The sequence below is a fragment of the Mchenga conophoros genome, linkage group LG14 (assembly GCF_057382185.1).
Source record: "Mchenga conophoros isolate Kocher_MC1m ecotype Shallow Benthic linkage group LG14, M_conophoros_male_GT1.1, whole genome shotgun sequence".
NCBI lineage: Eukaryota > Metazoa > Chordata > Actinopteri > Cichliformes > Cichlidae > Mchenga > Mchenga conophoros.
The window spans coordinates 29,009,780-29,033,892 of NC_140539.1; the positions used below are offsets into that span (position 1 = coordinate 29,009,780).

The following is a 24,113-nucleotide window of genomic DNA, read 5'->3' on the forward strand; positions in this document are numbered from 1 at the left end:
CATAACTTTTCCGTTTTGTGGTAAGCTTTTCTTTGGCTGTCACTTCTTCACCCTGACCTGTCTTATTTGGCTCAGCAGAACTAAAGTATATATCCTGCTGCTTTTACACACACACACATAACGGTCAGCGATTCTCTGCGCGATCAACCTCTCATATGTTTAAGCTTGCTGCTGGAGATTTCACTTGTCATGTTTGCATAGTAAGCTAACGATTGATAAGACGATGTCAGAGGAATTGGTGCGCAAATTATCATCACTCACCAATCAGTGCTGTCGCTCTCTATACACAGTTCCCGTGATTGCAAAGTGAAAGCAAAAAACAAGCGCAAATTCAATTTCAATATGTCACATATTGACAGTGGCTCATCGATGCCAATGACATAATTACCCAGCTACATTTCCGAAAGAATGCAAAAGCATTGACATATATTTTTCCTTCCTACAATAGTCCGATGGGCAGGGCAGAGATAGATTTTGGTAGCCCAACTGGAAAAATCGCTAGCCCCGGGACGTCAGGCTAGCGATTTTGCAAGCCCTGTATCTGATTGAGGAATCAGTCATCTTTGGAAAAGAGAGTTTATTACAGAGAAATGGCTCTTTCCAAAATAAAAGCTATATTATACGCTTCTTCTGGGCTATATTCTCAGCAGCATATTAAACATATCAGGTCCCCATAAGGAGAATCATGTGCTAACGGCTGTCTAAATGACTCGGGTAAAGTTTGTAGCATGCATGCTTGTTGTTTTTGTCTGCTTCCACTTGTCTTTGCACTAGGATGATGTCGGCGTAAATGTGCAGTCATATTTGTTGTATTCCCACTAGTGCTGTCAGCGTCTCGCTTTCCAAAATAAAAGCTATACTATACGCTTCTTCTGGGCTATATTCTCAGCAGCATATTGTAGCGGGTCAGGGCTGTTCGGGGTTCGGTTTGTACAGTTATGTTTTGTTTATGTTGCCATAGTGACGGGTGACACCCTCTCACTGCGACGGTTTGTCCTTCCGGGGTCAGAGGGCGCCCTGTTTGTTGTTGTTGTTGCTGTGCGGTTGCCGCGCTGAGCAGTTAGCTTGCGGCAGTGTTCTTCTGCAGATGTCAATGAACGGCTGTGCTCCCTGGCTTGCTCACGGGAAGCAAGACCAAACGATACCTCCATCTCCTCCTTGTCTGAGCTCGCCACATTGGTGTCAGAAGTGGGATGATGGTGGCACCCCATGTTCTGACCCGAGTGACTTTTCCCCCACCGGTCGTGCCCGGCCGGTGCGCCAAAAGAAGGCACCTTCACATTTGCAGGACTTTGTGTGGGGTACTGGGGTCGTAGGGGACGACTGACCCCTTAGGTGGGGGCTATGTAGCGGGTCAGGGCTGTTCGGGGTTCGGTTTGTACAGTTATGTTTTGTTTATGTTGCCATAGTGACGGGTGACGCCCTCTCGCTGCGACGGTGTGTCCTTCCAGGGTCAGAGGACGCCCTGTGTGTTGTTGTTGTTGCTGCTGTGCTGTTGCCGCGCTGAGCAGTTAGCTAGCGGCAGTGTTCTTCTGCAGATGTCAATAAACGGCTGTGCTCCCTGGCAAGCTCACGGGAAGCAAGACCAAACGATACCTCCATCTCCTCCTTGTCTGAGCTCGCCACATTGGTGTCAGAAGTGGGATGATGGTGGCACCCCATGTGCTGACCCGAGTGACTTTTCCCCCGCCGGTCGTGACCGGCCGGTGCGCCAAAAGAAGGCACCTGGACATTTGCAGGACTTTGTGTGGGGTACTGGGGTCGTAGGGGACGACTGACCCCTTAGGTGGGAGCTATGTAGCGGGTCAGGGCTGTTCGGGGTTCTGTTTGTACAGTTATGTTTTGTTTATGTTGCCATAGTGACGGGTGACGCCCTCTCGCTGCGACGGTGTGTCCTTCCGGGGTCAGAAGGCGCCCTGTGTGTTGTTGTTGTTGCTGTGCGGTTGCCGCGCTGAGCAGTTAGCTAGCGGCAGTGTTCTTCTGCAGATGTCAATAAACGGCTGTGCTCCCTGGCTTGCTCACGGGAAGCAAGACCAAACGACACCTCCGTCTCCTCCTTGTCTGAGCTCGCCACATTGGTGTCAGAAGTGGGATGATGGTGGCACCCCATGTTCTGACCCGAGTGACTTTTCCCCCGCCGGTCGTGACCGGCCGGTGCGCCAAAAGAAGGCACCTGGACATTTGCAGGACTTTGTGTGGGGTACTGGGGTCGTAGGGGACGACTGACCCCTTAGGTGGGGGCTATGTAGCGGGTCAGGGCTGTTCGGGGTTCGGTTTGTACAGTTATGTTTTGTTTATGTTGCCATAGTGACGGGTGACGCCCTCTCGCTGCGACGGTGTGTCCTTCCGGGGTCAGAGGGCGCCCTGTGTGTTGTTGTTGCTGTGCTGTTGCCGCGCTGAGCAGTTAGCTAGCGGCAGCGTTCTTCTGCAGATGTCAATAAACGGCTGTGCTCCCTGGCTACCTCACAGGAAGCAAGACCAAACGACACCTCCGTCTCCTCCTTGCCTGAGCTCGCCACAATATTAAACATATCAGGTCCCCATAAGGAGAATCATGTGCTAACGGCTGTCTAAATGACTCGGGTAAAGTTTGTAGCATGCATGCTTGTTGTTTTTGTCTGCTTCCACTTGTCTTTGCACTAGGATGATGTCGGCGTAAATGTGCAGTCATATTTGTTGTGTTCCCACTAGTGCTGTCAGCGTTAATCTCATTGAAATGACGTTAACGCCACAACACGGCAAATCTCCGTTAACGAGCTACCCCTGATCGCCCTGTGCGTGGGGCTAGACGGCCAACACGTTAACGAGCTAACTGCGCTAACACACTAGTTCCCACCCATGTAATTGAGCATTGCGTGGCACATCCAACATTGGCTGTATCCCAATTCAGGGTCTGCAGCCTTAAAGTACGCAGCCTCAACGATCCTCAAGGGCCGCGTACTCAAAGACCGCTAAGGCTGGAAGTGCGAGGCTTGTGTAATGGGACGGTCTAGCCTCCGTTGCGGTGATACTGTTGTTTGTCAATAAAGTTTTTTTTAAAAAGCCTCCATTGTGCTGCCCAGGTTGCCTAGCAACCATGATACTAACCACTGGAAACGTGTCATAGCTTTGTTTGACAGAAATGAAGGAAAAAATCTTTTGTTCATTTGTTTGTTTGTTTCTACATGAGCTTTGATCATTCTCTGTAAGATTAAGCTCAGCTATTGAATGGAGTATATTTTAAAGTAAAGGCTTTAAAACCAAGTTAGTACAAACGTCACTAATGTCACATAACTTTGCCGACATGTGGCCAACAGTAATGTTTAATGTTCTTCGTTATTAAACATTTCCACATAAATAAGTGACATAATATTCAGTACTTACTTTTCACAGTTTACTCTTCGGCCGCTCCGCTTCTATCGTCTGCGGCAGAATTCTCCACACCGACTGCTGCGCTATGAATTGTGGGATATATGGGACCACGAAGTCTACACTGCCACAGCCTTAAAATTCAGGGAAATGAAGGACGCATTTCAGGGCCGCATTTCGAGCAGCCTTTGAATTGGGACAGCCTTCGGCGCGCCGCTGTGACGTAATCGGCCTTGAAATGCGTACTTTAAGGCTGCAGACCCTGAATTGGGATACAGCCTGTGTTGAGTGCTCAGTGGATCTGCGCTCGACAGTGCAGCCTAGGCGGAGTAGTCGAACGCAGATTCACTGAGCACTCAACACAGACAGCATCGTCAGAAGGAAAGTTGATAAAATAAATTACAAATTTTGTATTGTTCGATACATATGCGTACCGAACCGAAAGCACTGTATTGAACGGTTCAATATCGATACGAGTATCGTTGCACCCCTAATATTTACCTTCATACCTGTCCTCCTACACTGTGTTGTTTGCAGTTTCAGTTTTTTTGTCATTTCTTGGCCCTTGTTTTGTCAGAGTACATTTACTGTGCTATCTTCACGTTAGCTCGTTCACTCACAGTATTGTTGTGTTTCCTCATTTCCGTGAGAGTTGTTTGTTTCCCAAACACAAGTCACTGTTATTAGAATCTGTGTCTGATTTTGAGTTGACACCCTCCCATTGATTGTCTGATTATCCTCATCTGTCTCTCATCACCCAGCTATGTCCATCCCCCTGATTAGCTCTCTCATGTCTCCCCTCAGTCTTGAGCATCTGTGTGCTTTCCCAGTGTGGTGCTTGTTTGTTTACCTGGAGTTGTAGACTTTTTTAAACTTTGTGTTAAATATACAACATTCACCCAGTAACACAGTTCTTTTCCTATGCCTAGCACTTTATATCTCCTTGCCCAAGGATACGTTGGCATGCCGAAAGGAGCAGCCGGGTATGAAACACTAACCCTTTAGTAGATAACAAATTAGTATATAACCTGCTCTACCTGCAGCTAGAGCTACTCCACAGACTTTTCTACCATTACGACTCCTGTTTTCAGCCCAATAAAATGTTGTTTTTTTACTTCATGACTGAGCATTAGGCCTTGGAAATATCCAATATCTACCCATACTGTACAGGAGTAGGACTTCATATAAATTCTCCTCAGCACACCAAAGGATTTTCTGTCAGTGACCTGGTGCTAATCACAAGAGGCCAAGATCTAAACAGTAATCAGACAGTTGGTTTAAATGTATTATTTGAGGGGCATACATTTTGTTTAAATGAAAATTTCCAAAGCTGTACATCAATATCACACAAAAATCCATACACCTTGTGTTTTATAGTGGTAGTGCTCTATTTTCACTTTAATAATTTGGAAGAAAAAAAATCCTTCCTGTACTTCCTGTCACTACTTTATAACTCATACAGACACAGTTGTATTTAAACTGAGGACATCACATTGATTCAAGTTTCACTGCAGTACGCCTGTTGTAAACCCAATCAAACCTAATCATTTTCTAAGCTTAAACATCACTGTAAAATGTTATGGGGGGGATCTTGTGAAGCTTTACCCCCACTGTCCCCATAACAAAAGTGTTCAAAGTAAGCACACACAAATGCAGACACACTCAACATCCTGCTTTCATTAATGAGACCTGCCCTAAGCCTCTCAGAGGAACCTTCCTCTCTTTCAGTCTATCGAACAATTGCACAGCCCTATCTTTCTTTCACAGCACAATGAGCAAGGAGAGGCAGAAAAGGAGGGGGCGGCACTGACTCTGGCGTCATTTTCTGAAACATGCGCATTCACCAAACCACCAAAGATGCGTGCTGAGGAAGAAGAGGGTCATAAAAGTCTGCTAGAGTTGCCAGGAAAAATGGAGATGGAAGGGGACATACATTTTCCAGCTTTTCTTCCCCCCTGCTTATATGCATGTCTTTGTGTGCCTAAGTTAAAGCAATAAGAGCAAACAGAGGTTTGATTAAATTACCAGTATTTACATAGAAGGAATTTTAAATAAGTGTGAAGAATGAGTGGTAAAAGAAAGGATGAACAGAGGACTTTGCAAGTGAGGGAGGATGATCCTTAGAAAGTCGTTGTCACAAAAAGACATGAAAAGAGACTTTCAACCCACTCAGCCATTGCAGCGCTCTCAGCCTCCATACTGAACATCTGATTAACAAATACATTTATGGTGAGCTAAATTATACTGCCGTCAACCTTTTACATTAAAACGCCATTAGCTGTGCCATTAATACTGATAAGGATTATTATAATTCCTTTTGCATTTGCTGTTTGGATGATCATATTTCCCATTGGGCTGTTGCTGGAAATCAATAACAAGAGGGCCCATTCTCTGTATATTAGCAGCATTCATCATAATAAAAGCTCTACTGTTGGTGGATGTAGATGTCAAAGTCATACCCACAGGAGCCTGATTTGATTGGCTCTCCATGCCTTCATAACAACTAATTACCATATTACAGAGCAGGAAATGGGTAATGTGAGCGCCCCTGTAACTTCTGTGCGCCTGCACCTGTCTATGGTTTTTGATTTAACACACATCGCAATTTGAGAGCTTCCAAGTCTGATCAACAGAACAAGGATGCAGACCTATAATTAAAACCCAATGTAGCTGCAAGCCAGTGCTGTCTGTGTGCTTTTTACACTTCATCACCTTTATCAGCACTTCTGGCTCTAAGAGGTGTCAAGCATCTCCATTTGTGACCAGCTGGATGCAATTACATTTTTTTTAAATAAAAGGAAAAAAAGACCTCAGGGGTTCAAGCATGTGTCAGATATTTCCTTTACATAGGTCTCATTGAAGAATCAGCCATGAGTCCATGTTTAAACAACAAATGATTCAAGGATCTAATGACTGCTTCAATGACTGCTCCAGGATTAGATACAGTAGTTTAGCTAATTAGATTCATTTCAAACAAAGAATAACCCTACATGTTTCTGTGTTAAGCATTCCCCATTGACACTCGGAGGTTTCTGTTACATAACTGAACCCTCCTTACAGGAAATGAAAAAAATAACCAAATTTCTCACTAATTACTTGGATAGCAATAAGTGCTCAGAGAAATCTGCTCACTATTCAAAAAATGCTTCAGCATGCAGTAGAGTGATATGGGAAACATTATTCTTATATGTAACATATAGTAACTAAAGTGCTAAAAATGTGCTTATTTGTGGTGTTTCTGTCATGGTCCTGAAAAGCCTTCAGCTAATCCAAAATGCTGCAGCAAGAATCCTGACAGGGACTAGAAAGAGAGAGCATATTTCTCCTGTTTTGGCTTCCCTTCATTGGCTTCCTGTTAAGTCCAGAATTGAATTCAAAATCCTGCTCCTCACATACAAGGTCTTAAATAATCAGGCCCCATCTTATCTTAATGAATTTTATAGTACCATATCACCCTATTAGAGCACTTCGCTCTCGCTCTGCAGGCCTACTTGTTGTTCCTAGAGTATTTAAAAGTAGAATGGGAGGGAGAGCCTTCAGTTTTCAGGCCCCTCTTCTGTGGAACCAGCTTCCAGTTTGGATTCAGGAGACAGACACTATCTCTACTTTCAAGATTAGGCTTAAAACTTTCCTTTTTGCTAAAGCATATAGTTAGGGCTGGATCAGGTGACCCTGAATCCTCCCTTAGTTATGCTGCAATAGACGTAGGCTGCCGGGGGATTCCCATGATGCATTGAGTTTTTCCTTTCCAGTCACCTTTCTCACTCCCTATGTATTAACAGACCTCTCTGCATTGAATCATATCTGTTATTAACCTCTGTCTCTCTTCCACAGCATGTCTTTTATCCTGTCTTCCTTCTCTCACCCCAACCGGTCGCAGCAGATGGTTCTGCCGGAGGTTTCTTCCTGTTAAAAGGGAGTTTTTCCTTCCCACTGTTGCCAAAGTGCTTGCTCATAGGGGGTCATATGATTGTTGGGTTTTTCTCTGTATCTATGAAGCGCCTTGAGGCGACTTATGTTGTGATTTGGCGCTATATAAATAAAATTGAATTGAATTGAATTGAATTGAATTGAATTGAATTGAATTGAGTCAGTGACCCAGTGTTTTGGATTTTGCATTGTTCGTTTTTATTCTTAGTCTTTGTTTTCATCTTGCTTCATGTATATTAGGATTTGATTTCTGTTTGGTATTTCTATCTCTTAGGTTTTGGTCCCTGTGCTCCTCATGTCTCTGGTCCCTGTACTCAGTGGTCCCTCTGTTTAGTGTCTGGTCGGTGTCTCTGTACCTGCCCCGGTCCCGCCTTTCCTGTCTAGTTGTCCCTCTCCTTATGTTCCTGATGTATCAGTATCGTGAGTCTGTGTCTGTAAGTTCTGTCTGTGTGTTTCCTGTTTTACTTTAAAGGTCCGTGTCTCAGGTTAGTGTATTCTGTCTTGCTTCCCTTGTCTCGTCTTGGCCAATTAGATTCAGGTGTGTCTCCCTCCTGTGCGCCACTTCCTTGTTACTGAGTGTGTGTATTTAGTGTCCGTGTCTGCTCCTACTTGTCGTCACGTCGTACCCTCACCAAGCGGTGTGTCCTGTCTCCCTTGCCGGTTTAGCTTATGTTTGTGTCTCTCAGTTTAGTTCAGTTTGTGTCCAGCAATAAAGCTGTTAAAGCTCACATCTGCCCTTTTTGAGTCTGCATTTGGGTCCTCCATCCCTGCCTGCGTGCATACAGCCATGACAGTTTCTAATAGCTTATTCCTGTTTTTAATGAAATACAACAATGCTGAAGTCTTTGTTTATTTATTTTTTGTTGCCTGACATGCAGCTTCTCACAGGAAAGGACCCACAGAGAGGACAACTGCATTGAAGTTCCAGCCTTCAATCAACAGGCTGTAGCCAAAAGAAGCAAAGGTAATTGGAGAGTATGTATGCTGGGTGAGTAATGAGCTAACTGTACAGCGGTGCAGCAGAACAATCTTCAAAAACATAAAGCAATTTTTTAAAAAGGAATCTCAAAATTAAAACAGGAAATAACAGAAACAGAAACCCAAAACTATGACAGGCAGGGCAGCCAATTTTTGACTGCCATCTCATATGTGCAACAAGACTCGTGTGAGTCACACTTACTGATTTTTATTTTAGTGTAATGCCGAGCATTTCGTCAAATATTTGTCAAAAATCATAAACAAACATGTACATCATCTCTGTTTGTGCACAAAATTGTTTTTTGTTCACTTGTGTCCCAGCTTTTCTAAAGGGGAAACAAGTGTGACACAGAAACTGATAAAATTACATGCATGTCTGGTTCTAAATAAACTGTTTCTGCTCTTTTCTTTCTTAGTAGTATACCACTTTAGGGTTTCTAATAAAAAAGGATAGTTGAAAGCAAAATGGAAATTAATTTTCCCCATAACTGAGTAGACACGACTGACAAATCTGCTCTTAGTTCAACATATTTCTAAAGCTTGCACTTCAATAGCAGGGTATACAATTTTCTAAAGCCTCACACCAACCCACAAAGCCTTATCTTCATATCTCTTCCCGTAGGCTGTTAAAACAAGCGATCAGTCCTTGTCCTACTTTCTCTCAGTAATGTAGGTGGATGGAGAGAAAGGGGAACCAGACGATGCATCATAACTGCTGTTAAGAGAGAAGCTTTATGTCCCAAGAGTGGGCTAAAACATGCACCAAATAAATCAGGGACTCATTATGGAGTCCCTACAACCAAGAATCCCAGAGAGATTACAGCAGTGCTGTGCCAGATCTAACAGCTGACTACCTCACATACTGTGACTGATCCTCAGAGAGAAGTGTCAAGCCAATGGTACTCCACCACAAGAAGATAAAGTATAATTACTTGAACCACAGGCTTTAGGGGGCAATTTCGGTTCTGCCTCTATAGGACAAAAACACACAGATGGGATCAAGGCTCTCTGTGTCCTGTATAAATGTAAATGGGAGAACTCACACTGCTAAGTCACTGAGTCTCTCTGTAGTCAGTCTACCCCTGTAATCCAGTCAGAGTAACAGAATTCAAACCAGATTTCATGAAATTAGAAATGAGAAAATAGATTAAGCAATGAAATATTCAGGAGCAGCAGTCCTCCCATATCAGCAAATTGATTTCCAGGCTTAAATCACTCGGCCTACCTATGAGCACCGAACGTCCATCTCCAAGAGGGTAGCGTTGGTAGCGTGGCACAGCAAATGGTGGCAACTTGTGGAAGAGAGGCTGCAGTAGCGGCTCCAGTCTAGAAGCTGAAGGATCCGAGGGGTAAAACAGGTTGAAAATCTGAGAGCAGGCTGGACGAAGCTGGCTCACTGAGGGTCAGAAAACACAAATGACAAGCATGACCATAAGAAAGGATTTCAACCTGAGTCAAGCGAGCCCTTTGGATAAGTGAAGTGATAAAAGCAAAGTGAAAATCAGTTCACCCTAACCCAGTGTAAACTGTTACAACGTTTTCATAGAAAAACAACATATTGATTGTATTAAATTTAAAACTACAGTACTTAAATACATGTTTTGCATCATTTCTCCTTCTTACCCTGAACAGCGGGCAGCACAGTGCGTCTCATGGCCAACACTAGGCCCAGCGGGCAGCCCAGCAGGAAGCAGTCCGATACCTCAAAGTCAAATCTGCCTGGGTTCAACACCAGACTAGTACTACTGCCGCCACGCACCTCCGTTCCCTCCTTCATCAAACTGGAAGTTTAAAAAACACAGACATAATATACATCATTCATACAGGCAACTCACATTTAACATAATTCAGTACAAGACAAAAATATAATTAGAGTTCTGACATCTAGGATCTGAATACGCAGAAACTGGGGAGCGATGAGTAAACATCCCCCCGGCGCTTAATGCTAAATGCTCGGTTGGTGGAAGGGGTTGAAACAGCAAACAGTGATGGAGCAGCACCGACATCTCAGAGGGAGAGTTGGGAAATTTATAGCTTGAATGGGTCGCCAAATTGGGAGCGAGCGTTTGTTATACCACTCGAAAACAGAAAGACATGTTACATGTGAATGATGTAGTGCGGCCCAATTTGTCTGCCTGATTTAGCTCCATCAACACCACCAAGCTTTTTTCCCCTACTAACTGGTTCCATGGTCTAAGAGTCCAAAGGTGTACAGTGTATGCCCTTCTCTCACCTGTAGTTTTTCCATTTCCCTCTCTTTCCTCTGTCTTTCTGCACATACCTCCATTTATAGGTGTTTGTTTCTGATCTCTGGCTACTTGCCTGAATAATCAAACATGCTCAGTGCTTATTCTCATACAGAGAATAAATAAGAAAAATGTCATTCAAAGTTTCCCTTTAAAGTACACACTTGTATTTTATATAGAGGACTTATAAGACTCATGTATTTTATATTTCTATGCTTTTTTCTCATAAAACATACTGTTCACTGTATCCACACATATCCAGGACACTTTTACGAGTGCTTACAAGCCTTTAATCCCTTTAAAAATTGCAAAAAAAACCCCTATATTTACTATGACATGTTTCCATTTCTTTTGGGTTTGTGTGTAGGGGGGTTTCTTGCCCTTCCTCAGATGCAGGGCAGATGGTCCCCCTTTCCAAAGCCTGAGGCTCCTTCCTATTAAAAGAGAGTTTACTGCCTACTGTCAGCAAATGTCCCGCTCAAAGGGAATTGTCGTATCTAAATTAATATAAGGTCTCCGCCTCAATATGTAAAGTGCCCTGAGATGACTTTTCCTGTTATTTGGTTCCAAAATAAATTGAGCTAAATTGAATCACCATGCTATCTTCACGCTCACATGCACTAATTCACAAGCTCTTCTTTGGCAAAAAATGTTACTGAATTAAGATAGTGCTCATGATTCACAGTAGCTAAATGGAAAATGTTATTAAATGGACAAAAATACACAGTCCATCACTGGTGTGTACATAACATTCAAACAAACGCTTCACCCTCTTAACATAGGTTAAGGTACATTCATCACTTTTAACATCTCTGCTTTCCATGAAAAATATGAGCAAGTAGGAAATTAATACAAAAAGATCATTTTAATACAGATTTCTGGCGTGTGTGTGCAGGATTCAGCTAACATGATGACAAAAGCTGGCAGTGTAGCAGGGTTATATGTGCAATAAGACAACTTAAATGAAAGTAGAGGTAATCCAAAATCTCTTATGGTGAACAGTTGAAGGTTGGAGCAGTTGACTTGTGATCCTTTTTCTTTGTCCACATTCAAATGTAGGCTTGCATGTTTTAACATTCTGGGGTTGTTGCAAGCCCTGGGCCTAAATGACTCAGCCAGAGCAGCTTTTCACCCGGTCTTCACAGTCTGCATCACACTGACAGTTGTTTGAACAGCCGAGTTGGTCTCAGACAGAACCCACTGCTGCTGAATGACGAGATCCATTTGCTTACCAGCAAGCCAACATTTCCCATCAAGTCCTACACAAAGAGGACGGATTAGCCAACAGTCTCCAGCCATCCTTAAAAGCCAAATCAATAGTGCTTTGATTGCTTTCTGATTCTATTTTTAGCTTTTGTCTTCACACACACGTGCGCGCACGCACACACACACTTGACTTCATTCACAAACAATACACACAAATCTGTATTTACCTGAATTTGCTAATATAAATTCAAACTGCCTTGCAAACATCTGGACACAAAGCATGCCCGTCTTAAATGTAAATGCATCACTCAGCTAAATGAACTCTATATTACTGCATATCCTAAAAATCTGTAAAATAATTAATGGTACTGAAAAACTAATTAATAGCCATACTTGCTGGATATCATGACTTCCATTCAAATTGTTTGCCATGTGCAGTGAGTTTATTGCTTTTATTCTTCCTCCCCTCACCAGCAACCAGTCACGTCAGATGGCCGTCCCTCCCTGAGCCTGGTTCTGCTGGAGGTTTCTTCCCGTTAAAAGGGAATTTTTCCTTCCCACTGTTGCCAAAGTGCTTGTTGATAAGGGGTCATATGAATGTTGGGTTTTTGTCTGTATGTATTATCGTAAGGTTGGCCTTACAATATAAAGCGCCTTGAGGCGATTGTTGTTGTGATGTGGTGCTGTATAAATAAAACTGAATTGAATTGAATCCATGTTACAACTCTAGGCAAACGTAAGAGATGGAGTGTGGCAGTTTGCAAAGAGATTTCAATGATCAGTGGGCCTAAAGATGAAACGTGCAAATTCATTGAAACGTTTTGTGCGAATTTCTAACATTTCTGCACACACATTAGTGAACTACACCACATCCACATCTTCACTTTGTCTTTGTTTGCAAGAAAATTCATTGCTACAGAAAATAATTCCTGAAAATTAAAAGAAAGCACTCTTGTTTGTGTGTGATTCATTGAGAATTGTTTACACAGTAGAGGTACCCTTGGGATTTGGATGACTAAAACACTGAATATATATTGTTTAAATACATTTTCATGTTAAATTTATTTCTGCTGTCCATAAGATGCTGGAGTGTGCTATAGCTCAATGAGTGTTATTTGGCCCTGTTTTTATAGGAAGTGAAACATTGTTTTTGTTGTTTAGTGTCTGTCCCATTATTTTTTTTTAAGATAAATCTGACACACATCACATTTGTGGTGGTGTTTTTGTGTGAATGGTTGACATTTTATGAGACCTAATGAGTAATGAACGCATGCTGTGTCATTACTGTACTAAACAGATCTGACACTGATGCCTCCACATCAAGCTAAAGCACCTCTGATTCTGTGATGGGCTAGCCAGCCATTCTCCAAGCAATCTTCACATAATCTCATCTTTTTCTGAGTAGTTTGAATAAATAAGATTTACATATGTTAACAATGTGTTTTGGTGCTTTTTTGTTGGAAATTGTGTCTGTCTACATATCATTGAAACTGATCCAAACAAACAGAGACATCTATGGTAAAATGAATGGTAAGCATAGCACACCCTCCTGGATTTCCACGTGAGAAATGTCGTGATCATTTGTGCATTATCTCAAGGGCAATTTTTAGTCTGGAATATTGCAAACTACAGGGTGAGAGCCATCAAAAGGGCAATTCTCAATTGAGGAATAATGTCCATGCAAGAGGAGATTTAATAAGCCCTCATGATGACTGTAGGGGAAAAAAAGGCAGACCCAGGCGAGGAGCTTAATCAGGAGTGTAGAAGCAAAAAGTGAGAAGGGGCATTGATGTGAACTATGTGGCATAAATGTGAATTGATGAGATCCTATTTTCAGTGTGTCTGCTTAATGGTGTAAGCCTAGTAGAGCATGTGATATGCAATGGGAACACTGGTTGCTTGAACTAAGTCAACATGGCAGTCGTTCCCCCTTCAGGCCCCAGTCATATTCACCCGCAGTTCTCAGTCTCCATCACAAACTGGCTGGCAGAGGTACAAACAGGCTATTTATAGTCCAGCAGACTATAGACAGGTAGAGAGGATGTGCAGTCAAGCTGTAAATATTGATACAGAACAGGGGTGACACAGGGCAAAGTATTCCAGACAAACCTGGAAGAGGGCCAGCACACAACATCTGGTTAATCATATAAAGCTGTAACATTGCTGATCAACAATGGCTGCCCAGCAGATACAGATGTTGAACAATGAATAAAATTATCTTTTATGGTGTATTATTTTTAATATCACAATATTGATGAATGTTATGAAAACAAATAAAGAAAACTAGGGATTAAATGGCTAATGGATAGAAAAAATGATGCAAAAGAAAACAGCAAGTCAAAAAGGGCCTGTCCATTTTCAACATTACCCACAATCTAATACTAATAGATACTATCTTAAAAAAACACTTGGTTTCACTTTATTAAAGACACTTAATTTCTTTAGTTGTGGGTTAAGTTCTTTTATCTTGTTTCACCTGGAGAAAAAGTTGTGCTGGCCAGTGGACGAGGTGTCTCCATCATAAGAGTCGCTCTGTTTACGGCTGAGTGGTGGGCCGCCCTGGCCTTCGTTGGGAGCGGAGATGTCAATGTTGCTTTTGCTCAGCCTCTTGCTAGAGCTCAAACCCGAGCTGGACTCCCCCAGCAGGCCTGAGTTATCCTGAGAAAAACATGCAACCTACTATAAGACCTCAAGTCACGACAGTGGTTACACCCCAGAAATTACACATAACATGATGGGACTTGATCTGTTTTCCCAGGTGAACAGTTAAATGGAGGAGGAGAAAACTGTCTGCAAGAGTGAGTCTATTAGATGTGAGGGGATCTTAATGGAAAAATAGGGCTGAGAGGAGGGAGGGAGTACAAGGCTGGGATCATGCAAGGCGTAGAACAGGGAAATAACAAGCTGCTTCAGGATGGCAGTTCGGCACAAATGTCATGATGAATATGTTACATGTACACTGCAGGAACTCTAGTCCTCAGGAATATTCAGATCTCCTTGAAATCCAGCATGGAGTACAAATTGTGACCCAAATGTATGACGAAGGCCCAGGAAAACACAGGTATGTAATTTTGATGTTTATTATCATACATGTCCAGAAAGTGTTTTGTTTCATTAGACGGTAATAGTCTTCCCTCTGCATCATCAGTGTCTGTGTCCCTACCTTCAGGCTCTCAGTGCTATTGTTCCTGCTGCTGTTGTTGGGGCTGCCAGGCCTCTGGTGGTTGCTGAAGCACAAGGCGTCAAAGCACAGAACACCACCCACACAGTCGCCCATCAGGCAAACCTGCACAGAAAATATATGATATAGAGACCCACTACATGAGATTCACTCAGTGATAGTAGAACTGGAGCAATGAATTTAGAAAACAACATATGTTACTGGAACTAGAGGGCATGACGCTGACTTTGTCTTAGTTTCTTATTGTATGCAAACAGAATATTGTAGGTACCACAAAATAACTGCCACAGTATGCCATTAGTAAAAGTTAGTATGCAAGGAATTTTAGTGTTTTGTAATTATGTAGTACATTTATCAGTGGACAGCAATAATAAATGTTGTTATGATAAAAAAATAGCAGGTAAAAGCTAATAAAATAAAAATTTAAAAAAGTTGCTGTACAGCATTATTCTGCAGCTGTTTCACTTCTGTGAGCAACTCTTCAATTTCCCTTGGGTATTGCATTGCCCAAATATTTTTTATGGAGAAAACATTTCCAAGAAAAGCATTCTCAAAGATACAGTTTATGCAATAATTAGAGGCCCCTCCAAGTTATAATTCTCACTCAGGTATATTGGGAATTTGGACAACTAGAATGTCTCCAGTTACATTAGTTTGTTTCAGTTCTGCTAGTCTTTCATTTCCTGCTTTACTTTCTTGCATAGTTGTCTCTGGTTAGTTGTGTCTTGTTTTGAGTTCACAACCTCACTTGCTTCACTGTCTAGATTAAGCTTGCCTGACTCTCATCGCCCTCCTGTTTCCTGTTCTCTGATTACCTCATATGTACATGTAGGCTTATCCTCCTCCATTATTATCTTAGGGTTTGTTTGCATCTCTCTGTATTATTTTTTGAATTCAGTTTCTGTTAGTCTGTCTTTGGTCTTGTATTTTAGGATCTGTCTGCCAATAAATAGGTTTTTGCTAATCGGGCTGCCATGAAGTCCTTTTGTCAGCAAATTGGTTAGTTTATGTACTCCCAGTCAAAAATCTGGACACACTTTGAATTTGTTTTTCTTTTTGTTTTGTTTTTTGTGTGAGTTTAGGTAATACGTCTTTTTTTTCTTGTCAATTAACCAGTATTTAGGCAATTCTGTGACTACAAAAGTAGCATCTGGCTCAGCAGCAAGCAGTAATACTTGACACACAAATATCCTTGCACTTTCCTTCTGTATCACTGAATACATCAGTTTTACCAATGCTTGTTTTCAGTGTCTTTTGGAGTTGAAGACATTGCAATTAGTCTGCAGAATTAAACTGAACACATCAATTTATATTATTTTATTTTCGCATCAGTCTAATGATGTTAAAAATATGCAGTGTTGGAACTTGGTAATTACAACAATAGTAATTACTAGGAGAGAAAATGCTGAGAAAGGATGCCGGGCAGTTTTAGACATAAAGCAGGAGTAGAATAAATTATGAGCTTAAACACAACATCAACAAGCATACAGCATACAGTATTGACACACACACACAAATCAAAGATTAACAGGCACTGACATCACTATCTTTATCATAATGGTCCTTGCACTGTTTTGAGGATACTGACTGTTAATGTAGATGGCATTGCCCATTAGCTACATGTATTTACTATTTGTCATGCACCATAAAGTCCTGAGCATTTTCAATTTTTTACCATATAGTGCTTGAAGAACCGAATTGTAACTACATTTAAAATAGTTCACATATTTGGCATTTAAGGGCTCAAATCCAGTGTGTGAATTCAGGTCCACTGTGAACAGCATTCTCACAGATTATTTCCCCATTATGAGATACAGCCCATGACTAAGAGCCTTGTAAGTTGTTATGTAGAACTAAAAGAGGAAATGTGGTCCAATAAACATTCAAGATCTGGTGCTCTCTGAGGGTCTGAGCACCCACAGTTTCCACACATTAGAAAGCCCACTCAAAAGCAATCTTTGCTCCATTGACTTCCATTAAATGGCCTAAAGCCCATTACTAAATGATGAGAGACAAGAGAGTAGCAGTTCCCCTCGCCTCTCAACGCTTTTCTAAATAGAAGAAGGCACTACAGACCTGACCGCTGAACCCTTGACCGTCTTCTGACTGCAGGAAACTGCGATAGACTTGGTTGGCCCGGTCAATGATGGTCGCCACAGCATCCTGGTAGCGTGGAGAGACAATGGCGAGGAGGGGAAGGGCAGCAAGAGGCAGGTGGTCTACGCTGCTGGACACACAGCTCTCATCATAGCTGTACGGGTTGAGACTGGAGGGGGTGATGGTAGGAGGACAGGAGGGAAGAGTTTAAAGAGGAATAGATGGATGAAGAGCAAGAAGGAAGATTTCATAATTATTTCATACCTTAAAAGGTTTTTTTTAACCACTTCGTAAAACACCGGCGCAATGGATTTTTTAATGTAGAGAACCACTTTTTTTTCTGAGGTTTTGATGTTTGGGGGAGGCCTGAAAAAAAATCAAGACTGATGAAGTCTTTTGGAGCTCAGTGACCTGTCTTCTATTTGTCACTGTTTGTTTCTACTTCATGACGGGCCTCAAGGACAGCCTAGCTGATTTTTGATAGCTTGAACACAACTTAGTTTTGTCTTATCTGGACTATAGATATAGGAGAGGGTATACAAATAATTTATATACACTGTAGGGATTGGATGAAGATGCTTCTTATAACAGCTGTGCTTATCTCCTTGTCATGTAAGAATAAATGAACAAAAAAGATTAAAAAACAAAGAAGTTAACGATGTCTAAAATCAAAGCATCATCAAGAAAAGTTCCTCCAGTGTTATGTGATTATTCCACATCCATTCATGGCACACGATATCTGAATTTAGCCCAGGTTTTTCCACAAAGCTTGTGTAGGCATAAATGCATTTGTGTGTGGTTATGTGTTTGTGTAGGCAGGCAAGGTGAGAGGTAGAAGAATCTCTAGAAATAAAAATTATGTAAACAAGCAGCTACAGCAATGAGAGCAGAGTGTGCATTTTTACTGAGCGTGCATGCGTGCACACAGATCAGACGGAACACTTTTTGTGACAGCGTGGGGAAACAGTAAAAGATGGCATTGCCCCGCACTGTCTCCTTGAGCTGCACTTCTGCCACCATCCATCAGCTGCTCTGATTACAGAAAGAACCACCAATGCCACACCAAGGCTGAAATTCCATCAGCAACCACTGATAATTCACAGAAGTTTAAGTTGTGTTTTTTTTTTCTTTTTAAGTTTTCATTACATTTTTGACAACAGTTTTTGGGTACATGCAATTGCTCTACTGAGATACGGGTATCAATTATAATGTTATCACTGTTTAATCCAGCCACTACAGATTTTCGGTCCTGTAAATCGGTAAACAGTTTTTTACAAGCTTTGACACACATCTGTGATATATTTAGCTTTACGCTCCCATGATGTCTGCATATTTTATTTGGCAGACTTTTACACCAGATGTCCTTCTACAACCATGCCCAGTTTCAAACCAGGGATCTTTCACGTGTTAACAGTTACACTAGCTTACTTAACTATTTTATTTAAGATTTATATAGAGAAATTTAGCTCTTTGTAACTCAGCTTGAAAGCAGGCTTGAAACTCATACACTGAATTTATAAGATAAATGCTTAATTTAACATTGGTTTACGTTATTGTGCAGTTTTTGGACAATTAATCAAAAATGAACACACATAGTAGGCTGGATTTGTGTATGGTATTATGGACTGAATGGGTGAATTCTGATATGCAGTTCAAACTGTACATCAGGATGTTGAAATATTATTTAAGTGACGTTAAACATGGCATGGTTTCTGGTGCCAGACAGGCTCGACAGAGTATTTCAGAAACTGATGATGGACTGGGATTTTCTTGCACAACCATCTCCAGGGTTTAAAGAGATCCAAAAAAGAGAAAATACTCAGTAATTGGCAGGAAAAAAATACCTTTTTGATGACAGAGGTCAGAGGAGAATGGCCACACTGGTTTGAGCTAATGGGACAGAAACAGTAACTCACATAACCACTACAACAAAGGTATGTCCATGTTCTGGTGGCTTCTTCCAGCAGGATAATGCACCATGATAAAAAAAAAAAAACCCTCTAATAATATCAAACTGCTTCCTTGAATATGATATATATATCATATGAATATGATATGTATATAGTAAACCGATCTCAATCCACCTATCTACCTGTGGGATGTGCAGCTGACAAATCTGCAGCATCATGTCAATATGGACCAAAATCCCTGAGGACTGTTTCCAGTACCTCATTGAATCTGTCACAAAGACTTACAGCAGATCTGAAGACAAAAGGAAGTATAATCCAGTACTAGGAAGCTGTTCCTAATAAAGTGTTGGGTGCGTGTATCTGCAGCAAGAGCAATCCATGTAAGTCCTGGGCTTCCAGCAACACAGCATTCAGCTGTCAGCCAGTCACATATACAGTGGATAAAGCCACCTCCACAATTCTCATTGTCACATCAAGCACACTTATTCAGCTTGATTTTAAAAGAGAAACTTTGTCGGTAAATTGGTTTGCTTGTTGCAAAAATCCCTTCATTCTTTGCTCATAAAGCCGCATAGAAAATGCACACAACACAAGAGTTTCACAAGAAAAACCACAGATGTGCCCCTGATTGGTGTTGAAATGCCCCCTGTTGAGCCCTTTCTCCTTATTTGGCAAGTCAAGTTCACATTAAGTCATTTTAAGTTCACATTAAATATCGAGTAGGCACAGCTGAGAAAAAAAGAGGAATATGAGAGGAACAACAATGACTTCAGAATCACCTCTGTGATGGATCGGGGGAATTATGTGTTGCAAACTAAGAATATTTAAATCAAATAAAACCAGTATATTTGTATATGTAGCAAACCAGATTTGTTTCTTAGCTTAACTCCTACTCCTCCTAGCTACATGACAAAATATGCATACAGCTTTTATTGTTATTGAGAACTCTGGCGTGCTCTTATTTAGATGCACAAGGTAAACAAATTAAAAAATTCAATGCATTTCGATAAAAATGGAAGTTCTTGTTTTTCATGAAAAGTTGAAAACATCTAATCGGTGAGTAGAAGATGAAACCAGAAAAGAAGTGTATCTTCCTGCCTGATATTCAGCAACTGACCAGAGTTGCCACACACATTGAAATGTCTGCAAACTATGACTGCTAACAGTTCACACAATATAATTGCCATGTTTGAACTTATATATATTATAACTCAAAGAAGAGTAGTTTGTCAGATTTTAAAGAGTTCCACAAAACACTACACATCTTCCAAATTCATGCCCAACAACAATATTGCTGAGTAGATGTACAGAAAAATGTGACAGTGCTGTGTGAAGGAAAGTGACTGGAGTTGTCAGGGGTTTTCTTTCTTACAATTCTAAGTTATAGAACTAAATCAGTGCTTGTGTGTTTCACCTGTTATGTTTCCAGAAGTTTTGCTAATAGCACTTTTCCACTCTGATGTGTAACTGACAGCAGATCTTCTAAGACTATTCACCCTGCAGTGTATGAACTCTGCTCTTAGGGCAGCTTTCTGAGAGTGTTTCAACACCTCAAGCTGCTTTCATGCAGATTGTAAAAAAAAGAGAGAGAGAGAGAAAAGAGAGAGAATGACAGAGGGGGAAAAAAGAAAGAAATCCTTTGTAATGTATTTGCTGTTGCTGGAACGGTGCAGCTATCCGCATAACAACAGTGTCACTCCCTCTACAGAGGCCGCTGTGAAATATTCAGTTCAGGCAACTGCAGCACAGAAATGTCAGGATATTACTCAGGAGCAAGGCTTGTTGTGCAAAAACAGAAGAAGTAGAAGAAGAGCTAAAAAAAAAAAACATTAGTTCACCTCATAAATTGAATCAACATAAATTGTTTATCCACTGCTTGTTTATTGAGCTTTGGAGGTGAGAGAAAAGGGCAGGGATAGCTCAGTAGGTAGAGTGGTTGCCCCATGATCGGAAGGTCGGGGGTTCGATTCCCCTTAACAGCTACCCTGAGGTACCCCTGAGCAAGGTACCGTCCCTACACACTGCTCCCCGGGCGCCCAATGGCTGCCCACTGCTTCACTGAGTGAATGGGTTAAATGCAGAGAGCAATTTCCCCACGGGGCACAATAATGTACACACTTTCTTTCTTCTTCTTCTTAAAAGAATTCCCAACATCCCAGCTAAGTACCACTGTGGGTTTGGTCGAAGCCTTGTAGGGCCCTGATCTTATTAAAGTCGTGTTAACAGATGTTCCTCTCATACACTCACAAAACACACTTGCTTTTGGAGAAATGCAAAAAAACCTGCGATTAATATTCCAAACACAACTCTACCTCTGAAGAGGTTTCACAAGTCACACGACAGGAACAGAGGTTTTACACCTGCTGCACTGCTCCACAAATGTCAGGTGAGACACTCATTATTTGTGTTGTATAATTACTTGATTATGCAAGCGCTTGTTAGTATTAATACCATGGAACAGCCACTGTTTTACATTAGAAAGAGTGCACAAATAGGATTTGTTTGTATGCACATGAACCAGACTCTTCTCTATTTTATAAAAACATCCTTGAAGGCTGCAGGTTATTCTCTGCACAACATCCATTCTTCTAATTAATGTCAAGCAATTACTACAATCTTTTTTAAGACAAACATGTGCTTTGAAACAGGGTTTTGCTATCAGACCATCCAAATCCGATCTGTATTTATTGGCTCTAATTAATCATAAAAATGATTTGATTTCCTTTCCGATGTTGGTGATCAATAAAAACAGAGCTGTGATATTAGGCGAATAATTTTGAGAGCAAAACTGACACTTCTGGTTCTTTGGTTCTGGATTTTACAGCTCAGTATAGTGGTGGATGTAGACTCCTAATTAAGAGCCTAATGTAATATAGCAGACCACAGGAATGATGAACTTGGCATCAATCAAACAGCAATGAGATGGCTGATAATTCAAATGTACCACTTGGGAGGCTTTTTGCTCCTCAAAAGAGACGCACCAGCATCTCCCTGACTGACAGACGAGCGTGCCTCATGTCGCTGTGACGTTTCTTCCATCATTATTTAAATTCATGAGTCATGCACTCACGAGCAGTGGCATTTACCTCGTTCAAATCTCCAAGCTCACGTTCAAAAAATGTCAGCTAAGAATATACGAATATATACGTAATATCTGCATGTAATGAAAGCGCATGACTCTGAAGACTCCCATAACAGGAAGCATTTTTTTAAATGGGTAACATCATATCATATCAGCTGTAAGGTTATCCTTTACATTCGAAGTGAGAGAGGGTTTTTCATTTGCCTGTAATTGCCATGTTAAGTTACTTAGTGCCACTTACAATACCCTGCTATACGTACTGAAGTCTTCCTCGACAGTTCATAGTAATGTGATGATGCGATGATGAAGAGCTCCACGAACAAAGCGCAGAGACGATAAAGCCAAGTAAGCCAATTAAATCTCGACCCAGCCTCATCGCACACAGCATAACCTTGAGACAGACTTTGTTATGCTGCCCTTCAAACCTGTCGCTTCTCGCCACATAACGGCAAACTGAAAAACTCTGAAGTCACTCAGATTTCCTGCCTAATTGCTCTCCCAATTTCTTAATGCCTGGCTTAGCACTGCATAGCATTTACGCCATTAACATGAACAGCAGCAGCACTCTGCTGAGCCTTATTAATTAAAGAGAGGGGGCATGGAAAGAGTATTGGCATGTCCTCAGTCACCAATGGCCAGAATAATGAGCTTCTACCCACCAAACAGAGGTCATTCTCCCTGGAGACAGACAAGTCAAAATCCTTGCAGCTGCCCTCGTTTGGCCTGAACACTGATGGGTGTACAGTGGCACTGAATACATTATATTTTACTCTCCTGCTGCTCAGATTTTAAAATCTGAGATGCTTCTATTTAAATTGAGGCTGCAGAGGAAATCAATTTGGGAGCATTTGTGTTGCTGCTGTTAATTGGATGTGCCATGGTGCTGTAATATACGTTCAGAGAGCTTTCCCAACTGTGGGATGTTTTTTTCCAACTGTGTTTATGGATTACGCATGTGTTTCTGTGACGCTCTGCTCCTCGTCAGCACTCCAAGGTATGTTCATTAGTACAGTGGAGCTAATAATAACTGCTCTGAGCCTTGTGGGACACAGTAGCTCTTGTACACACAGCAACAAGAAAACTGAAAAACATGTTTATTCTCTATGGGAACCTTATATGGTACACAAGGAACTACCAAACGGAGTCCAAGGTTTGTTTGTTTATGTGAAAGTTTCTCTTTGAGGCGCTAAGAGGTTTTGCCACCTCCACTCCGTGGTGTGATTTTCAGCCAAGCTGTTACCCAGAATGAGAACAAATTACCCACACTGCAGTAATTCCTTTCTGTGTGGCTTATTCCTAAGATGTTTATATTGGCATCCAAATAAATGAGACTCCAAACACCCACAAGTTCAGCACTATCATTAGAGAAAACACTGTTAAATGACAAAAGTGCAGTTGACTGAGTGATGTGCCTTCATGTTTGTAGGCATCCATTAATCCCTACTGACCACACATATTGTGAGAGTATATTAAAGACCTAGAGCCATCTGCCCAAAATAAAGTTTTATATATTTTCACTGCAGATCAGAAATACATATCAACTTCAAACTGCTATCAGGCAATTGTAAAAAAGATTCAGATAAACCACTGCAGATGTATGTTTCAGTATCTGGTTTGCCTACATTAAAGGACTGACAAGTTGTTTTTTGTCAGCTACAATATGTATTTAGCATTTAGTGTGTATTAGTCATACTGACATGTGTTATGGTAAAAACAGGTTAACCTATAAAACAGTTTAACAGTGAATGAATGAATAAATTGAAATGTACATAAAAGTAGGGAATTACTATTATTATTTATATCAATAGCAATATATTTGTCCAATCTAATCCTGTAAGGTACTACAGGTACTGACGAATAAAGAAGAAAAGCTAATCTTTTCTCACTATACAAATACATGAACTTTGACGCAAAAAGTGTAGTTTCTCAGTGTCTTCTCTCCCCATGACAGCGAGAGCAGCAGGGTGTACTACAAAGCAAGATCACTGGCTTAGTGAGCCATGTAGACCTTAAAAGCCAGAGTTTCACCTGGCTGGATCACCATGGTAACTCAATACATAACCTAGTCCAAAACAGGTGATGTTCAGAGTTTCTGTTTGAAATGGGCTGGAACCTTTTTTTTAGTTTATTAACAG

The 24,113-nt window shown here is 41.3% G+C and overlaps 1 protein-coding gene across 4 annotated transcripts in view; it reads right to left on the minus strand.

Moving 5' to 3' along the window:
- pitpnm3 (PITPNM family member 3) overlaps positions 1–24,113 on the minus strand; it is a 110,149-nt gene that overhangs the window by 16,914 nt on the left and 69,122 nt on the right. For all 4 annotated transcript variants that reach the window (XM_085243790.1, XM_085243789.1, XM_085243787.1 and 1 more), the window contains exons 6-10: positions 16,966–17,155; positions 14,872–14,994; positions 14,185–14,366; positions 9,880–10,037; positions 9,482–9,652 (exon numbers count right to left, since the gene is read on the minus strand). In XM_085243790.1, the coding sequence (XP_085099916.1) occupies positions 9,482–9,652; positions 9,880–10,037; positions 14,185–14,366; positions 14,872–14,994; positions 16,966–17,155 (824 nt within the window). The remainder of the gene's footprint in view (positions 1–9,481; positions 9,653–9,879; positions 10,038–14,184; positions 14,367–14,871; positions 14,995–16,965; positions 17,156–24,113) is intronic.